Source organism: Macrotis lagotis, chromosome 3, assembly GCF_037893015.1.
Source record: "Macrotis lagotis isolate mMagLag1 chromosome 3, bilby.v1.9.chrom.fasta, whole genome shotgun sequence".
In the NCBI taxonomy this organism is placed as follows: Eukaryota; Metazoa; Chordata; class Mammalia; order Peramelemorphia; family Peramelidae; genus Macrotis; species Macrotis lagotis.
Window position 1 is genome coordinate 226,841,797 of NC_133660.1, and position 15,735 is coordinate 226,857,531.

Genomic DNA, 15,735 nt, shown 5'->3' on the forward strand with positions numbered 1-15,735 from the left:
AGTAAACTCTGGTCTATATTTAAACTCCCCAGTTCCTTCTCTGGATATCCCCTATTTTTTCTTTTCTTTCTCTCATTTCATCCAGGCCCATCTCAAAAATATTTTGCATTTATTTGGTCCTGTGCCCAAAGGAACTATGACTTTAAAATTGTACAAATTTTTTGATCCAGCAATAACACTACTGGGTCTGTATCTCAAAAAAGATCATAAAAAAGGGGAAAGGACCCACATGTACAAAAATATTTATAGGAGTTCATTTTGTGAGGGCAAAGAATTAGACACTGAGGGGATGCTCATCAATTAGGAAATAGCTGAACAAATTGTAGTATATGAGCAGACAGATTTTTAAAAACCTGGAAAGACATGAATAGATGCTGAGTGAAGTGAGCAGAAGCAGGAAAACATTGTGTACAGCAACAGTAACACTGTGTGATGATCAATTATGATAGGCTTAGTTTTTTTCAACAGAGAAAATTGTCTCAAAGATAATTCCAAAAGATTGTAATGGAAAATAACATCCACATTCAGCGAAAGAACCATGGAGTCTGAATGCAGACCAAATCATCCAATTTTCACTTTTATAAATTTGCTTTTTATTTTTTCTTTCTCATTTTTTCCCCTTTTGTGCAATTCTCCTTTCACAATTTGACTAATAGGAAATATGCTTAACACAATTGTAAGTGTATAGCCTATATCAGATTCCTTGCTGTCTTAGGAAGGTAGGGTGAAAAATGGGGAACTTGAAATCTTATTTTATGTTTTTAGATTTTTTTTTTTGCAAGGCAATGGGGTTAAGTGGCTTGCCCAAGGCCACATAGCTAAGTGATTATTAAGTGTCTGAGGCCAGATTTGAACTCAGGTACTCCTGACTTCAGGGCTGGTACTCTATTCACTGCACCACTTAGCCGCCCCTTGGAACTTGAAATCTTACAAAAAATTAATGTTGAAAATTATCTTTATATGCAATTAATATAACAACAAAAATAAATAAAAATTATGATCTTGTAATGGAAACAAAAAACCAAATGCAATTACAAAATGATCACCATAGAAATAAAGGGAGACTTGGATAATTACAGAGGAATTCAATTCTCATAGGCCACTGTAAAAATGTTTTCTTTCCTCTTTTATGGGAGAGAGTTACCCCATGCTACTTCTCCCTTTCCCTTTCTCCCAGTACCTTCTTCTCTCACCAAATAAATTTTATTTTTTTTAGCTATCATCCCTTCATATTCAACTTATTTCTGGGCCCTCTGGATATATATATATATATATATATATATATATATATATATATATATGTATATGCATATACATATATATATGTATATATATGTATATTCCTTCTAACTGCCCTAATAATGAGAAAATTCTTATGAGTTATAAGAATCATCTTCCTATATAAGAATGTTAATGACTCAATCTTATTAAGTCTCTTATGATTTTCTTTTCCTGTTTATCTTTTTATGCTTCTCTTGAGTCTTGTTTTTGAAAGTTAAATTTTCTCTTCAGCTCTGGTCTCTTCATCAGGAAAAGTTTGAAAGTCCCCTATTTCATTGAATATGCATCTATTCCCCTGACAAATTATGCTGTTTTGCTGGGTAGTTCATTCTTCGTTGTAATCCAAGCTCTTTTATATTTTGCAACATCTATTTCAGTCACTTTGATCCTTTCAGATACTCTAATAATTTTTCAATGATCTCTCCTGGATCTTTTTTTCAGGTCAGATTTTTTTCAATGATATATTTTATTTTTTTATTTTTTCTTTCTTTTGGTTTTGCAGTATTGTTTCTTGCTTTCTTATAAAGTCATTAGCTTCCATTTGCTCAGTCCTAATTTTTAAAGAATTGCTTTCTTCAGTGAGTTTTTGTATCTCTTTTTCTATTTGGTCAATTCTGAAAATACCTTAAAAACAGACTAGGCCAAATAATAAGTGGGACAAAAGATCAGTGGGGAAAAGAATGCTTTAAAAAGCATAATTAGTTTAATCATTATTTGAATGGGTTTTGAGGCAGAGCTCATGCAAGTCCCTGACTTTATTCTTCCATCTTGGTTCTACCTCTAAAACAACATCTAATAAACAAAATTAACAGAAGCAGAGTTTCCTATGTAGATATACATAATTTGGTTTAATACTTTTGTTAAATTCTAGCTATGGTAAACTAGTTACTCTCTCAATGCAGTCACCAAAAGGAAAAGTATAAGACAAGTATAAGAAAAACCTTAAGGGAATGAAATATAGAGGACTGATTCTCTTTTATAAATCAGGTTAAAAAAAAAAGAGAGTTTTGGCTTTTGGCTTTATTTTGTGGGTTTTTAAAGCAGTATAATGAAGGCAGAGGATTTGGAGATGGACCAATGCCAGATATAAATTCCTATCTAAAACAGTTAGTTGGGTGGATTAGGAGAAATAAAAAAAAATCTAGTGTTAATAGTATATGAAGGGGACTTTAATTATCATTGCCAATTCATGTTTGCAATAAATATGTGAAAAGCTTAGGAAAGACAGAATTGGAGAAATGGGAAGGTTAAATTTCTTTCTGATTAAATAATTTGACAAAAACAGTAGAGTGTAAGTCAAATTTTTAAAGTGTAATTTTAAATGTAAATGGATCAAATTTCTCTATTAAAAGGATTATGAATTATCTTAAATAATAACCTAATCCTATGCAGTAGACAGGAAACATACAAAACATAAAAAGACAAATATAGGTCTAAGATTAAAGTATGAGGTAAAATTTACCATACTTCACTAACTATAGAGAACATGAGTTTGTAGTAATGTTCTCAGAACAAGACAAATTGAAATCAGAAATTATTAAAAGAAATAAAAAATGCAGTATTATATTAAAAGGAGGGGTCTGTGACACTTTTCAATTTTTGAATTCCCAGCATTTAGCCCCTGACTTTCTTTATATCCTTAGCTCTTAGTAGAACATTATAAATGCTTATTAACTGATGACAAGCATGATCTTTTAGGCCTTTAATAAATTTAATAAATATTTATCAAGGTGGCAGCTAGGTGGATAGATCACAGACCCTGGAATCAGAAGGACCTAAGTTCAAATCTGACCTTAGACACTGAATAACTGCCTGTGTGACCTTGGGCAAGTCACACTTAGCCCCATTGCCTTAAATAAATTAAATAAAATATTTATTGAGTTGAACTGAAAATGTAAGATACTTTTGACGTTGAAAAATAAAAAAAAATTAACTATCTATGCACCTAAAAGTCCAGCATCTAAATTTATAAAGGAAAATTTAAATTTATTAGAAGGTATCATTAATAATGACGGGAGATTTCAATGTTCCAAATGGATCTATTTTTTATTGATTGGGGAAATTCCTTCTAATAATGCAACAACTCATTCATTCCTGTCTATCTTGTGCAATATTCTTCCACAGGCTCACCTTCAAGGAGTGAATCAATATGATATAACAATGAAAATAGGAATGTCTGATAAGGAAATTAAAAAGTAAAAAATTGAATTGAATCAACTGTTGAAGAAATTATATTTGACAACTGAAGGGAAAGATTGAATGAGAAAATTAGATTGTTGTTTTTTTTTTGAACATCATCGGAAGTTTATTCCCTGGTGCTTGATCATAAGTACAATCTGCAGTTCTAAAACTAATACGACTAAAACTAATCCTCATCAGAAAGCTGCATTTCATGTATCTTCGAATAAAAGCTCAATATAAGGACCAATAAATTAGAAAAATAAATGAGATCCAAGTGTCTGGAACTACACAGCTCACGTCCGGGCTCACCACACAAAGGCTGCTCGCTGGCGCAGCATGCGGACTCGGAAGCGCTGCCATTCCCGCTGGTAGATCCACAGCTCCTGCGTGGTGTCCAGACAGGCCAGCACGGCCCCGCCCTTCCATGCAATCAGGCGTGGATCCATGTCCTTCGGCCTCGTGATGACGTCAACGTTTTCCACAACTCTTCTGAAGGAAGGGGGCATTTTGTTGAGGATTCGGTGCTGCAGGAATTCCTGGGCTTTGTGGAACATCAGGCCGCCACCCACCACCAGGATGGAGCTGTACATCTTTTTTTTCATGTCGTCTGAGGCGCAGCAGTCGATGCTGTGGAGAATGGCCTTGTCCAGCCCCAGGACTTTCCCTTCAAACTGGGAGACAGCAGTTTTCCTGGACATCAGGGCCGTGGGCGCTTCCTCAGACTCATTGTCCCCCATCAAACAGTCACTCTGTGATGGCCCCAGCTCCACTTCCTGGGCATGGAGCCTGTCTGGCATGTCTGAAGACTGAGCCCGCAGGTCGCTGTCGAAGCCACCAGGTTTGGCCATGGACTTGCGGTCGGCAGTTGCTTTGGAGGACTGCTCCTGCTTGCTCTGTGTGGCTAACAGGTAATGCTCATCATGAGGGTCCTCAGGGTCACCCTGTGATCTCTGGGGCAGTGTTGTCATTTTCTGACCGACAATGCCAAAGGTCGCTGGGTAGAACAGAGCCATCGGCGCCTGTAGCTTCTCATCCCCGAGTCGAAACTGGTAAAGCAGAGCTGGGGAATCTGAAACTCGTGGTCTTGGAGGCCCGAGATGTCCTGGTCCAGATGACAAAAAGTTTCTTTGAGGTGCTGCAGGAGGAGGCAGTCCATCTTATTCGTTAACTGGCAGTCTCTATAGGGGAACCCTGCTCGCTGCATGAGCCAGTAAAAACACCGTGAGACATCGGATCCCCCATAGGCAAGACAAAGCCGAGTATTCCGATGGGAAACTCCATCTTCCACACAGCACACACTGGTCTTCTGGTCCCCAACATCTACAATGCAGGCACTGCCCAAACCACTCCCAAAAGTGGCACACACGGACTCTTGATGGACCACGATGCCTGAGAAACCCATCTTCATGAGGGTCATATTCACCACTTCCTTCACATGCTGTTTGTTGTAAATATCAGGGATTAACAAGATGCACCTATAATACTTGAGGTCTTTCAAGGGGATTTCCAAATATTTTTGTATTACATGTGACCATATTGCTTCGAGATCTGCCAGGATGGCAATAAGGGAGCCCCCAGGTCCAGGGTGAATATTTAACTGACCTCTGCGGATAGGCCAGTGAATATTGTAACAATCTAATGGATTAACATATAAAGCCTCTTCTACTATACTCGGGGTGATGAGATGTGCTTGTCCATTTATTTCCGGAGCAGTGATCTAGAATTGCCGGCTGCATCTGCTTGTTGTAGGATCGAGCCTGAGAATTGCAGAAAATTCCTTCAATTTAGACATGAAATTCAGACTACCTTTTCTCTTCTCCCCCATGGCCCAGGAAGAGAGTAGCAGTCCTGACCAGAGATCCCGGGAAAGGGGAAGAAGGCCGAGGGTCCAGGAAAAAAAGGTGTTTTCTCTGCCAACAGAAGAATTTCCCCTTCCCAGGACCTTGTCATCTGAGCAGTAACTGATCTGAGAATAAGGCTTCATTCTGCCGAGAGTGGGTAACACCATGTCTTTATGTGGTGCACACAATCCCCAACCCTCAGACTTTTCTGCAAGGGCTCCATCACGTTCTCTCAAAGACTCCTGTAAGATCTTTGAAATCGGGGCAAAGGCAAAGGAAGCCTTTCTGAAGGAATGTCTTTTGGCTTGGTCATCTCTTGGTCACAGCCTAAGGAGCTCCAAGGCGCCCTGCAACTCTAAAATCCTAGGACTTAAATATACTAGTGATGTCCATTGAGGAACATCACAGATAGCAAGCACAGGGTGATTCCTTCTGGAGGATGGGCCTTTTCTGCTCTCCAGAGCATCGCAGAGAAATAAGTAAAGGTAGCGACTCTATGCAGTCCTGCTTGGAAAGGCTCACTGCCCAAAGGCTGCCCACCAGCAGACAGGATCTAGGTATCCAAAGACGACCATCTACTGAGGGGGAGGAGCTGCTCCGGGGACACTGGGATTCTTCTTGCACCGTTTGACATCTTTTTGGACCAGATGGCTTGGTCCACCATTTTAAGGCCGTTTTGTCTCTGTTCAGTACTTTCGGGCTTGTTGAGGCGGCCCCTCAGCAGCCAGCTGTCCCGGGGGGCGGCCGGGCCCGGCTACCCGCGCCGCCGCGCGATCAGGTGGGGGACGCTGATCGGCAGCGTGTCCGTGGCGCGGCCCATCCTCAGCGTGGTGGAACCGGGGTGGATCACCACGATGAAGTTGCTCTGGATCTGCTGCAAGCCGCACCGGGGGGTCAGGGGGCCGTACCGGGGGTCAGGGGCACACCGGGGGTCAGGGCCCCCCCCCCCGCCCCGGGCCGGGGGGCGGGGCTCAAATTGTTTTCTTAAAAACACACTTGAAAATTCACAAAAATTGACCCTTTTCTGAGATCTAAAGAAGTTTCAGATAAATTCAGAGAGGCAAACATTTGAAAACCATTTGTGAGCCATGATACAATCATAATAGTCTTCAAGGAAAATATGATCAAAAAGAAGCAGATCCAGACAGTTGAAAAATGATTTGAATAATTCTAAAAATCAAATTATAGAAATAATGATAAATCATATAAAGGACAATAGTAATAAAATGTAACAGAATTTATGGTAACAACCCAGAACCAAATTTATACCTCAAAATGCTTATGTTTACATTAACAAGAAAGAAAAAAGAAAATAAATGAGTTATTGGCAGTTAAATGAGAAAATGAACAAATTAATATATAAAGGGTAGCATGAAGAAATTACTGAACAAGGAGATATGAAAAATATAAAATAAAATAACAGTTGAATAAGTAAAACAAAAAGCTGTTTTTCAAAAGACCCCAAACTGACAAATCAATACATTTTAATTAAAAATGTTGGAAGATCAAATTGCCAAATCAGATATGAGAAAGAAGAAATCATAATGCATACAGAATCACAGAATTCAAGAATTGGAAGAGACCTTAGTGGCCATCTCAAACAACCATACAAGAAAGTCATGCATTCTATAACAAGAAGAAATAAAGAAAATTATCAGAGAAAGAAGGAATTAAATTAAAAAACTTTTAAAGACTAGTATGTATAGTCAAAAGCAGGATCAGAAATTAGGTCTTTGACTCTGAGTTCAAGTCTCTGTCCCTCCATCATATTACTTCCCAATGACTATATCATGAAGGAAATTAAAACAAATGAATAAAAAAGACAAAGAAAAGGTAACTAAAGCCAGATTAAATTTCATGGCTAATGATAATTTCCAAGGACAGTTGATGAAAGACATCTCCCTTTCATGATAGTGAGATAGAGGAGACTTTAGAGGACAAATTTGGCACACTTTTAGACTCAATAGCTGAGTTGGTGATGATGGCTTAATTGTTTCTTGTTCTTACAAATGAGGGTAAATGACAAAACAGGTCTCAAAATGATTTATGCAAAATACAAATTGCAACCCCAAAATCCTTAAAATCCATTTCTATATTATGTAAACTGCTTTCAAAAACAGAAAAAGAAAGCATTCCACCTAACTTTTTCTATAAGGCATATAGGTTTTTTAATACTCAATAAAGAAAAGGCAAAGTAACAGTACTATAGTATTCTTAAATCAATAAACCAATGTCCTCATGAGGCAACACAGTAAAAAACAATGGCTGTAGAATCAAAGAATCTGTGTCTAAATGGTGTCTTTGATATTGGTTATCCATATCCCTTAGGTGAACCAGTTACTCTTGTAAGTCTTTCCCTGCCTGGCCACAGGTTCTTCTGTTTAAAAAAAGAGTATTGAATAGATGGCCTCTCATATGTCTTCCAGTTCTAGATCTATGACTCTATGAATACCAATACTAATACTTCAAATAAATTGCTAGCAAATGGAATATTACAACATATTTTAAAATTTACTAGGGAATACAAGGATGATTTAATATTAGGAAAACAACTGCATAGTCACAACAATGGAAAACACATGAAATTATGATTATATTAGAAGGTGGAGAACAGTCCTTTGATAAATTATTCTAATCCTTATTTTTTAAATCAAGTAATAAAACATTGAAAAATAGAGGAATGGTATTTTTCTTTAATATAACAAAATATATTTATTTGACTGAAAAATGAACATTCCTTACATATGATTCAAAAAACAAACAAACAAATTAGGAGTTGGGGAAGTCACAACCTCTGTCTCAGTTTCCTCAGTTGTAAAATATGAATAAATAATATCACCTTACCTCCCAAGTAGGAAGGATACCTCGCTGAGTTATTTCCCTGGGTATTTCACAGAAATAAGCCTGGGTCAGGTTGTTGGCATTGCAGGTTGACAAACTTCATTTTATCTAATTGCTCAGGAGTGATCAGCTCTGGGCAACTGGTTCATGCTAATCAAATTCACTAGAGACTGATTTATAAACTAGAATACCAACTTGTTAATTTACAAATGGGAACTATACCTGGCATGAGAAATAACATTGGTTGACTGCACAAGGCCCTCCCTCCTGGTGTGAAAGTCCACTCAGGAGACCAATTTATTAATTTACAATGGGAAATAAACCTGGCATAAGAACTGGTGTTGGCTATTTGTAAAGGGCATACTCTACTGATGGCTAAATTCACTTAGGAGAGCAAATTAAAAGATCGGATTGTTTGGCAAATACTGCTGTTCTGTCATTTTTCAGTTATATCTGACTTTCTGATATCATTTGGGGTTTTCTTGGCAAAGATATTGGAGGGATTTGCTATTTTCTTCTCCTGTCCATGAAAAAACTGAGGCAATTGGTTAAGTGACTTGCCCAGGATCACACAGATGGTTGGTTAATTGTTGCCCCCCCCACTTTTTTTTAGGTTTTTGCTAGGCAATGGGGTTAAGTGGCTTGCCCAAGGCCACATAGCTAGGTAATCTTTAAGTGTCTGAGACTGGATTTGAACCCAGGTACTCCTGATTCCAGGGCTGGTGGCCTCCCCTGCCCTTTGTTTTTGAATCAGATCAAAATTACATTACTATGTTAGAGTCGAAGAATAGTATGTCTGATTATGGATGATCAGACTTCTCAGAACTTAGAAGACTCTACCACAAGTTGGTCACAAATAGTTCACGTGAATATTTGAAATGGAGATATCTCTAAATTTGGGCATCTCACTCTTTCTTTGAGCTATTGAAATTCTGCTTTGCTCATAGAACATAACACTTTTTTTGAGATAGGCACACCATGTTGGACACTTTTGAGTATCTCCCATGTAGCACAATTCAAAAATTCTTCAGAGAGAACTTGAGAGTGTCCTTGCATAGCTTCTTCTGACTCCATGTGAGAAATTGCCTTGTTTATCTTTTCCATAAAATAGTCTTCTAGGAAAACTGCAAAGCATTCAAACTGTATTTCAGAGTGCAATACAGTTTGAATGCTTTGCAGTGTAGCTCAAGAAAGGACCTCAGTGTATAGAGCCTTATCTTGCTTAGATGATCTTCAGAATCTTCCCAAAACAATTCTAATGGAAGTTCATTTTCCTGGCATGGTGCTGGTAGACTATCCAGATTTCAGAGACTTAAAACAATGAGGTCAACACAATACCTCTTCAGTTGTGGTAGGCTATTTACTACCTTTTTTCTCCCATATTTTCTTTAGAGCCTCCCAACCACTGAACTAGCCCTGGTAGTGCCTGCATCAACTTCATCATCATGCATACATCACTGGAAAGTATCCTACCAAGTCAGTGAACTTATCCACAGCATTCAATAGTTCTCCATTTGCTATATCTGATGGTTTCATGTATGAATGGTGTGGTGCTGGCTGATGGAGAAGTTCTGTTTTCTTACTGTTAAATCATTAGGTCAAAATCAGTAAAAGTAGTAGAGAATCAATCCATCTTGGTTGCATCTTAGCAATGAGTGCACAATTATTTGTGAACAGAAAGTCATGTACCAATTCTCCCTCTCCTTTAGTCTTGGCTTGTAGCCTTTCCAAGTTAAATAATTTACGGTGTGGTATGGACCCTGATGCCATTTTCTTTTTTGTTGAAGGAATCAGGCAACAATTTAGAAAACATTATGCAAAAAAAAAAGTTTGGGAGCAAGTATATATCCCTCTTTCACTCCATTAGTGAGTGAGAAAGTGTGATAGCATTATCCATTAACCAGAACCCATACAAGTATTAGAGTGTCATGAAATACTCATTATTATCTCATTATCTTTTTCCAGGCAACCAAATTTTGCCATGATTTTTCATGACTCACAACTGAAAATGTCAAAAGCCTTGATCAGGTCAAAGACTACTATTCTACTCTTGATATCCTGGAGTTGTTGGGCAGCAAACACCATATTGACTATTCCTTTGCCCTTTCTGAAGCATACTGGCTCTTGGGTAGAAGACCATCTTCCAGGTGAAAGATCAGGCTATTAAGGAGGACTCCAACAAGAATCATGTCAGCAATGACAGAAAGAGAGAAAGAGAGAGAGAGAGAGAGAGAGAGAGAGAGAGAGAGAGAGAGAGAGAGAGAGAGAGAGAGAGAGTTCCCTGTGATTGTCACAAGACAATTTATTTCTCTTTCCTTTATAGATATTGAGACAAGGGATGTATCCTTGAACTCCTTTTACCAAATAACCTTGAAAATTTCAGTCAGCTTTTGTATGACCAGTGGACCCCCTGCCTCATTAATCTCAGCTGGAATAGGATTAGCACCAGACATTTTGCCACAAGAGAAGTTAAATGACATTCAAAACCTCTTCTTCAGTGGGAAGGTTGGCCAAATAGGGATATACTTAAACTTGAAGTACACAGTCAATGACTTCATCATTGAGTGATGATCAGTTAAGAACACTATGGATATACTTAGCCATCTCTCCAGGATCATGTCCTTATCACTAATCATTGTGGCTGTTAGCAGCACCGAGTAGTTGAGATGCACCAAAATAGCCCATAAATAGCCTTCAGAAAATTACAAAAGTGATTCGGATTGTTACTATCTATAAAATGGAATTTCATCTGCCTTCTCACTAAGTCAAATGTTTGAGAACTGATTTGAACTCAGGAAGACAAGTCCAGGACTGGAACTCTGTTCACTGTGCCACTTAGTTGCCCTTAGTGAATATAAATCACCCCAAAATGAGTTGGAAGTATCAAAAGGTTGTTTCCATGAACTTAGGAAATGTTGACAAATTGATCTTCTCAATTTTGTTGTATGTTTCTGTCTATAGAACCAGTACTAGCCGTCTAGAATCATATTGCTTTTACTCCAGGGACAATTCTGAGGTCAAACTGCATAGATATATATTGTCAAATTCTGACTTGCCTATAAAGATTTTGTCATCCTACCATTTTTTTTTGAAAATAGTAACTGTTAAGGTTTCCATTTTGACATTCTTTTCTGTTAGCTACATTTTAAATTTCTAGTTTCCTTTTTTTTTTTTAAGCAAGTCCAGTGGATAGAGCACTGACCTTGGAATGAGTAGGACAGGAGTTTGAATTCAACCTCAGACACTTGACACTAGCTGTGTGACCTTGAGTAAGTCACAACATTCAGGGCCATCTCCAGTCGTCCTGATTCATGTCTGACGACTGGAATCCAGATGATTCTGTAGGAGAAAGGGAGGCTGGTGACTAGCATAGTACCTCCCTCACTCAGATCTAATTCATGTGCTTGTTGGTATCACCTCTCCTGATGTCATGGTCTTCTTTGAGAAGGATAAAACCTCAGCAATCAATTAGTTTTTCTAATCAAAGTGACAGGTAGTGAATTAAGCTCATGTGTTCTATGATGATTCTTGGGAGATTTCATTTTCAAGAGTTACTCTTTCTGACTTGGTTCCCAAATTTGGGAACTCCTTGTATAGAGACTTTGGTCTTCTTTATTGCTTAAATATTTTTAAAAAGTTATCCCTGTGGAATTTCCAACACTGATATTTCTGCCAAACTTACATCAGTTGTTTCTCGGGCAGTTTGTTTTAGTTTTGTACGGTAAGAACTCATTTAACCCAAGATCTGAGTAGATACGAGAACTCAAATGCAGAATATTTCTACTTAATATATCCTTTCAATTTGGATTATGTTTTGAAACCAGCATATGTAGAGATGTTTGACATTCTGGTAGTTTCAATTGGGGTAAGTGAAGGTATACTCTGAACAACTGCCACTATATATCCTTTATTCCTGGCACAGAAATAATCTTAAGACACAATTATCACTCATTTTCTCAGAATCTGCCATGTCTCACAACCACACTATCTTTAACCTTGCAAGCATGAAACTTTGTGATTTGATCTCATGCCTCCTCACTTCCAAATTCAATAAAAATTTATCAGAGTGTGTAAGACACTGTTAGGTCCCAGGTATAGAAAGTTAGATAAGACAAAGGCCCTAGTTCTCAGAATTCACAATAATTGTGGACAGGGGGTTTTGGTAAAGAAGTAAACAAATAACTATGATGCCAAAGAGAGGGAAATTATTAAGCGAGAGGGAGAAGGAAAGGAAAAACTCTATGAGAAACATGAGGAGGGCCAGGGTAATTCATCATGAATTTTTTTGGTAGTTATGATGGTGTAGTGGAAATAGCAAAAGACTTGAGCCAAGACAGTTTCACCACTGACACCGTTGTATGGTCACGACTGATTACTTAGCTTCTCACTGGCAAAGGGGATAATACTTGTCTTTATTTTGAGGATTTGTTGTGAGGTTCAACTAGGAGACAGAGGTAGGAAGTCAAAACTGCAGTCTTTTTTCCCCTGAGATTAGAAGGGCTTCTAAGTGAGATTAGCTATTTCAATATTTCAAAACTTTGTTTCCATTTGCTTTCCTACACTGTCTTCCTGCTCAGTTTCTATCTCTTTACCCAGATGATCCAAAAGGTTTTTTCCAACTCAAACAACCAAGGATCTTAATTTCCTGAAGATTATTTTTAATTCTTCAGAAATAATGGTGAGGGATGGTGTTGGGGTTTGCAGGGATTTTGAAGGGATGTTGATAAAATTTGGACATGTGAAGGGGCTCATGGGAGAATTTTGAAGGGAAGATGAAGAAATGATGGTGAGGGAAGAAAGGGAGGAGGAGGTGAAGGAGGAGAGATAGGGAGGGGAGAGGATGGGGCAAGTGGATGGAAATGGGGAAGAGGGTAAAGGTAAGGGGAGAGGAGGGGAGAAAGAGGGAGGTGGAGAGAGAGAAGAGGGTGGGGGAAGAAAAAAGGAGAGATGAGGGGAAGTGGGGAGGGGACAGGGGTAAGAAAAATGGGGAGAAAAGGGGAGAAGGGAGGAAAAGGTGGGGAAAAGTGGGAGGTGACAGTTGGGGGAGAAAGGGGAGAAAGGGAAAGATGGGGAGAGAGGATGGAGATGGGGATAAGTGGAAAGATGGGGAGAGGGGATGGGGTTGGGGAGAAGGGGAAAGATGGGGAGAAAGGATGGAGATGGGGAGAAGGGAAAAGATGGGGAGAGGATGGGAGAAGTAGAAAGATGGGGAGGGGGATGGGGATGGGGAGAAGGGGAAAGATGGGGATGGGGAGAAGGGGAAAGATGGGGAGAGAGGATGGAGATGGGGAGAAGGGGAAGATGGGGAGAGAGGATGGGGATAGGGAGAAGGGGAAAGATGAGGAGAGAGGATGGAGATGGGGAGAAGGGGAAAGATGGGGAGAGAGGATGGGGATGGGGAGAAGGGGAAGGTGGGGGTGGAGGTACAAGGGGCGTGCTGGGGAGTCTGGAGGGTGGGCTCCGGGCTCCGGGCTCCGGGCTCCGTCCTCGCCGCCGCGGGGCCTCCTCTCCCGGTGGCGAGCTGAGGTTCTCCCGCGCCGCCGCGGCTCGCCGCCGGGGGGCGCCTCCTCGCCGCTCTGCCAGGAGGGGGCGCTCTGAGGCGGGGACTCCCCCGCAGCCCACCCGCCACGCCGCACCGGGAGGGGCGAGGAGCGGACTCCGCCGGGGCCGAAGCTCGCGACCGCGTCTCCCTCCCCCCGCCCCCCCCCCCCGCGCCCCAGGCGGCCACGCGGGAGCCGCGGCTCCGGCCGGGCCCTCCCTCCGCGGCGCCCGGAGCTGCCTCTGCGCAGGCGCCGGCCGCTCGCCCCGCCTCCTCCCCCGCCTCGGCTCCTCCCCCCGCCCGCCCTCCCTCCCCTCCCCCGGCTCTGACCGAGCCGGCCACCGTCCGTCTCGTCCCGTCCCGGAGAAGGCGAAGCGGCCGCGGGCTGCCGAGTGTGTCCGTGTGCGCGACCAGAGGGGCGAGCCGTCTCTGCCCCCTAAGATGGTGTCGGCGGCCGCCGAGAGGAGGCGGAGGAGGAGGCCGGCGGCGGCCGCGGGGGCGGCGGCGAGCGGCCGGGGGGCGCGGGGGCCCCTGCCGCAGTGCCGGGGTCCGGGCCGGGCCGGGGCGAGGGGCGGGCGGCCGGCCCCCGGGACCCCGCGGCCGCCGCCGGCGCCGCCGCTGCCGCTGCTGCCGCTGCTGCTGCTGCTGCTGCCGCCGCCGCCGCTGCCCCTGCTCCGGGCGGCCGAGGCGGCGGCCCCGGCGGCCGCGGCGTCGGGCTCGGCCGCGGCCGAGGCCAAGGAGTGCGACCGGCCCTGCGTGAACGGCGGCCGCTGCGACCCGGCCACCGGCCAGTGCGTCTGCCCGGCCGGCTGGGTGGGCGACCAGTGCCAGCACTGCGGGGGCCGCTTCAGGTGAGCCGGCGGCGGCGGGGCCCCGTGTCAGGCCGGGCCGGCGCGGCCGCGGGGCGCGGGGAGGCGCCGGCACCGGCTGACCCCGCCTGGCTCCGCAGATGGGGCCCCGGGGCCGCGGGGGGGGCATTGCAGGGCCGGGGCTCCGGGCCGGGCGGCGGGAGGCCAGGGCCGCCCGGGGGGTCGCGGCGGGGGCTCCGCAGTCATGGGCGTGGGAGCCAGTCTTTGCCTGAGAGGGGGCTGCGAGAAGGCCAAACGGGGGTGTCGGGGCTGACCTTGATCACCCGCGGAGCCTCGCTCCGGAGTGGAAAGTGAACCCCGAGACCGGCCACTCCTCGTTTTGTGGTTCCGTAGTTTGCTGTGTCTGTCTCTGCTCCCCCAACGTGGAGTTTTCTCGGCCTTTTTCCTTCTCCAGCTCATTTGGACAGAGGAGGAAACTGAGTCAAACAGGGTTAAATGACTCACCCAGGGGCACACAGCTCAGAAGCCTCCGAAGGCAGACTTTCAGCCTTCCTGACTCCAGGCCAGACTTGACGTGATATCATTATTTGACAGATGAAGAAACTGAGGCCAACTAGGTTAAATGACTGGCCCAGGGGCACAGAGCTCAGAAGTGTCAGGCTTGAACTCAGGAAGCCCGGCCTTCCTGACTCCAGGCCACACTGGACATGACATCCACTACCCACTATTTTACAGAGTGAGGCCTTTGAGAGTTTCTTAGGGCTAAAATATCGGTTCAGGTGGGTTCAGGGACTCATAAAGGTGCAGTGTTGATAGGAGCCTAGGATCAACCGTGAGGATTCAGTAGGAGATTCCAGTGGACCATTGATTATGGGGGTAGAGAAAACATTAATACTGAGAAGAGGGGAGGTTTCATTAGAGTAGAGCAGAAACTGCAAAAGTTTAGAGGTCTTGCCTGTCCTTCATATTCAATTTCAAGTTTAAGAAGTACCAATTATGGTTTACTTTCTGAGAGTACAATGGATAATGAGTGCGGAAAAACACTTCCTAGACCTCAAGGAGCTTAAAATCTGTGGAGATCAGAAAAGAACACAAATAACAAGCTAGAAGATGATAAAAGTGAAGGAGAAATGAGACAAAAGGATCTAAGAAATTGAGGAAAGAATGATCCTCTGTTAGCTAGATTTGTGAAGAGGGAAGTTTTCATGAAGCAGTAGCTGATCTGAAGGGAAGTAAAAAGCTT

General features: G+C 42.7%; 2 protein-coding genes across 5 annotated transcripts in view; one reads left to right on the plus strand and one right to left on the minus strand.

Annotated features, from left to right (window-relative positions):
• Nucleotides 1-3,642: 3,642 nt before the first annotated feature.
• Nucleotides 3,643-6,025, minus strand: LOC141516434 (actin-related protein 8-like). The gene is given in 4 exon segments (XM_074227511.1): nt 3,643-4,534; nt 4,537-5,126; nt 5,128-5,222; nt 5,899-6,025. Coding segments are annotated over 4 exon segments (1,521 nt in total). The 5' UTR covers nt 5,968-6,025; the 3' UTR covers nt 3,643-3,767.
• An 8,084-nt stretch (nt 6,026-14,109) lies between these two features.
• Nucleotides 14,110-15,735, plus strand: part of ATRN (attractin) — a 229,602-nt gene continuing 227,976 nt past the window's right edge. For all 4 annotated transcript variants that reach the window (XM_074229992.1, XM_074229994.1, XM_074229991.1 and 1 more), the window contains exon 1: nt 14,110-14,534. In XM_074229992.1, coding sequence (XP_074086093.1) covers nt 14,125-14,534 — 410 coding nt within the window. In that variant the 5' untranslated portion in view covers nt 14,110-14,124. The remainder of the gene's footprint in view (nt 14,535-15,735) is intronic.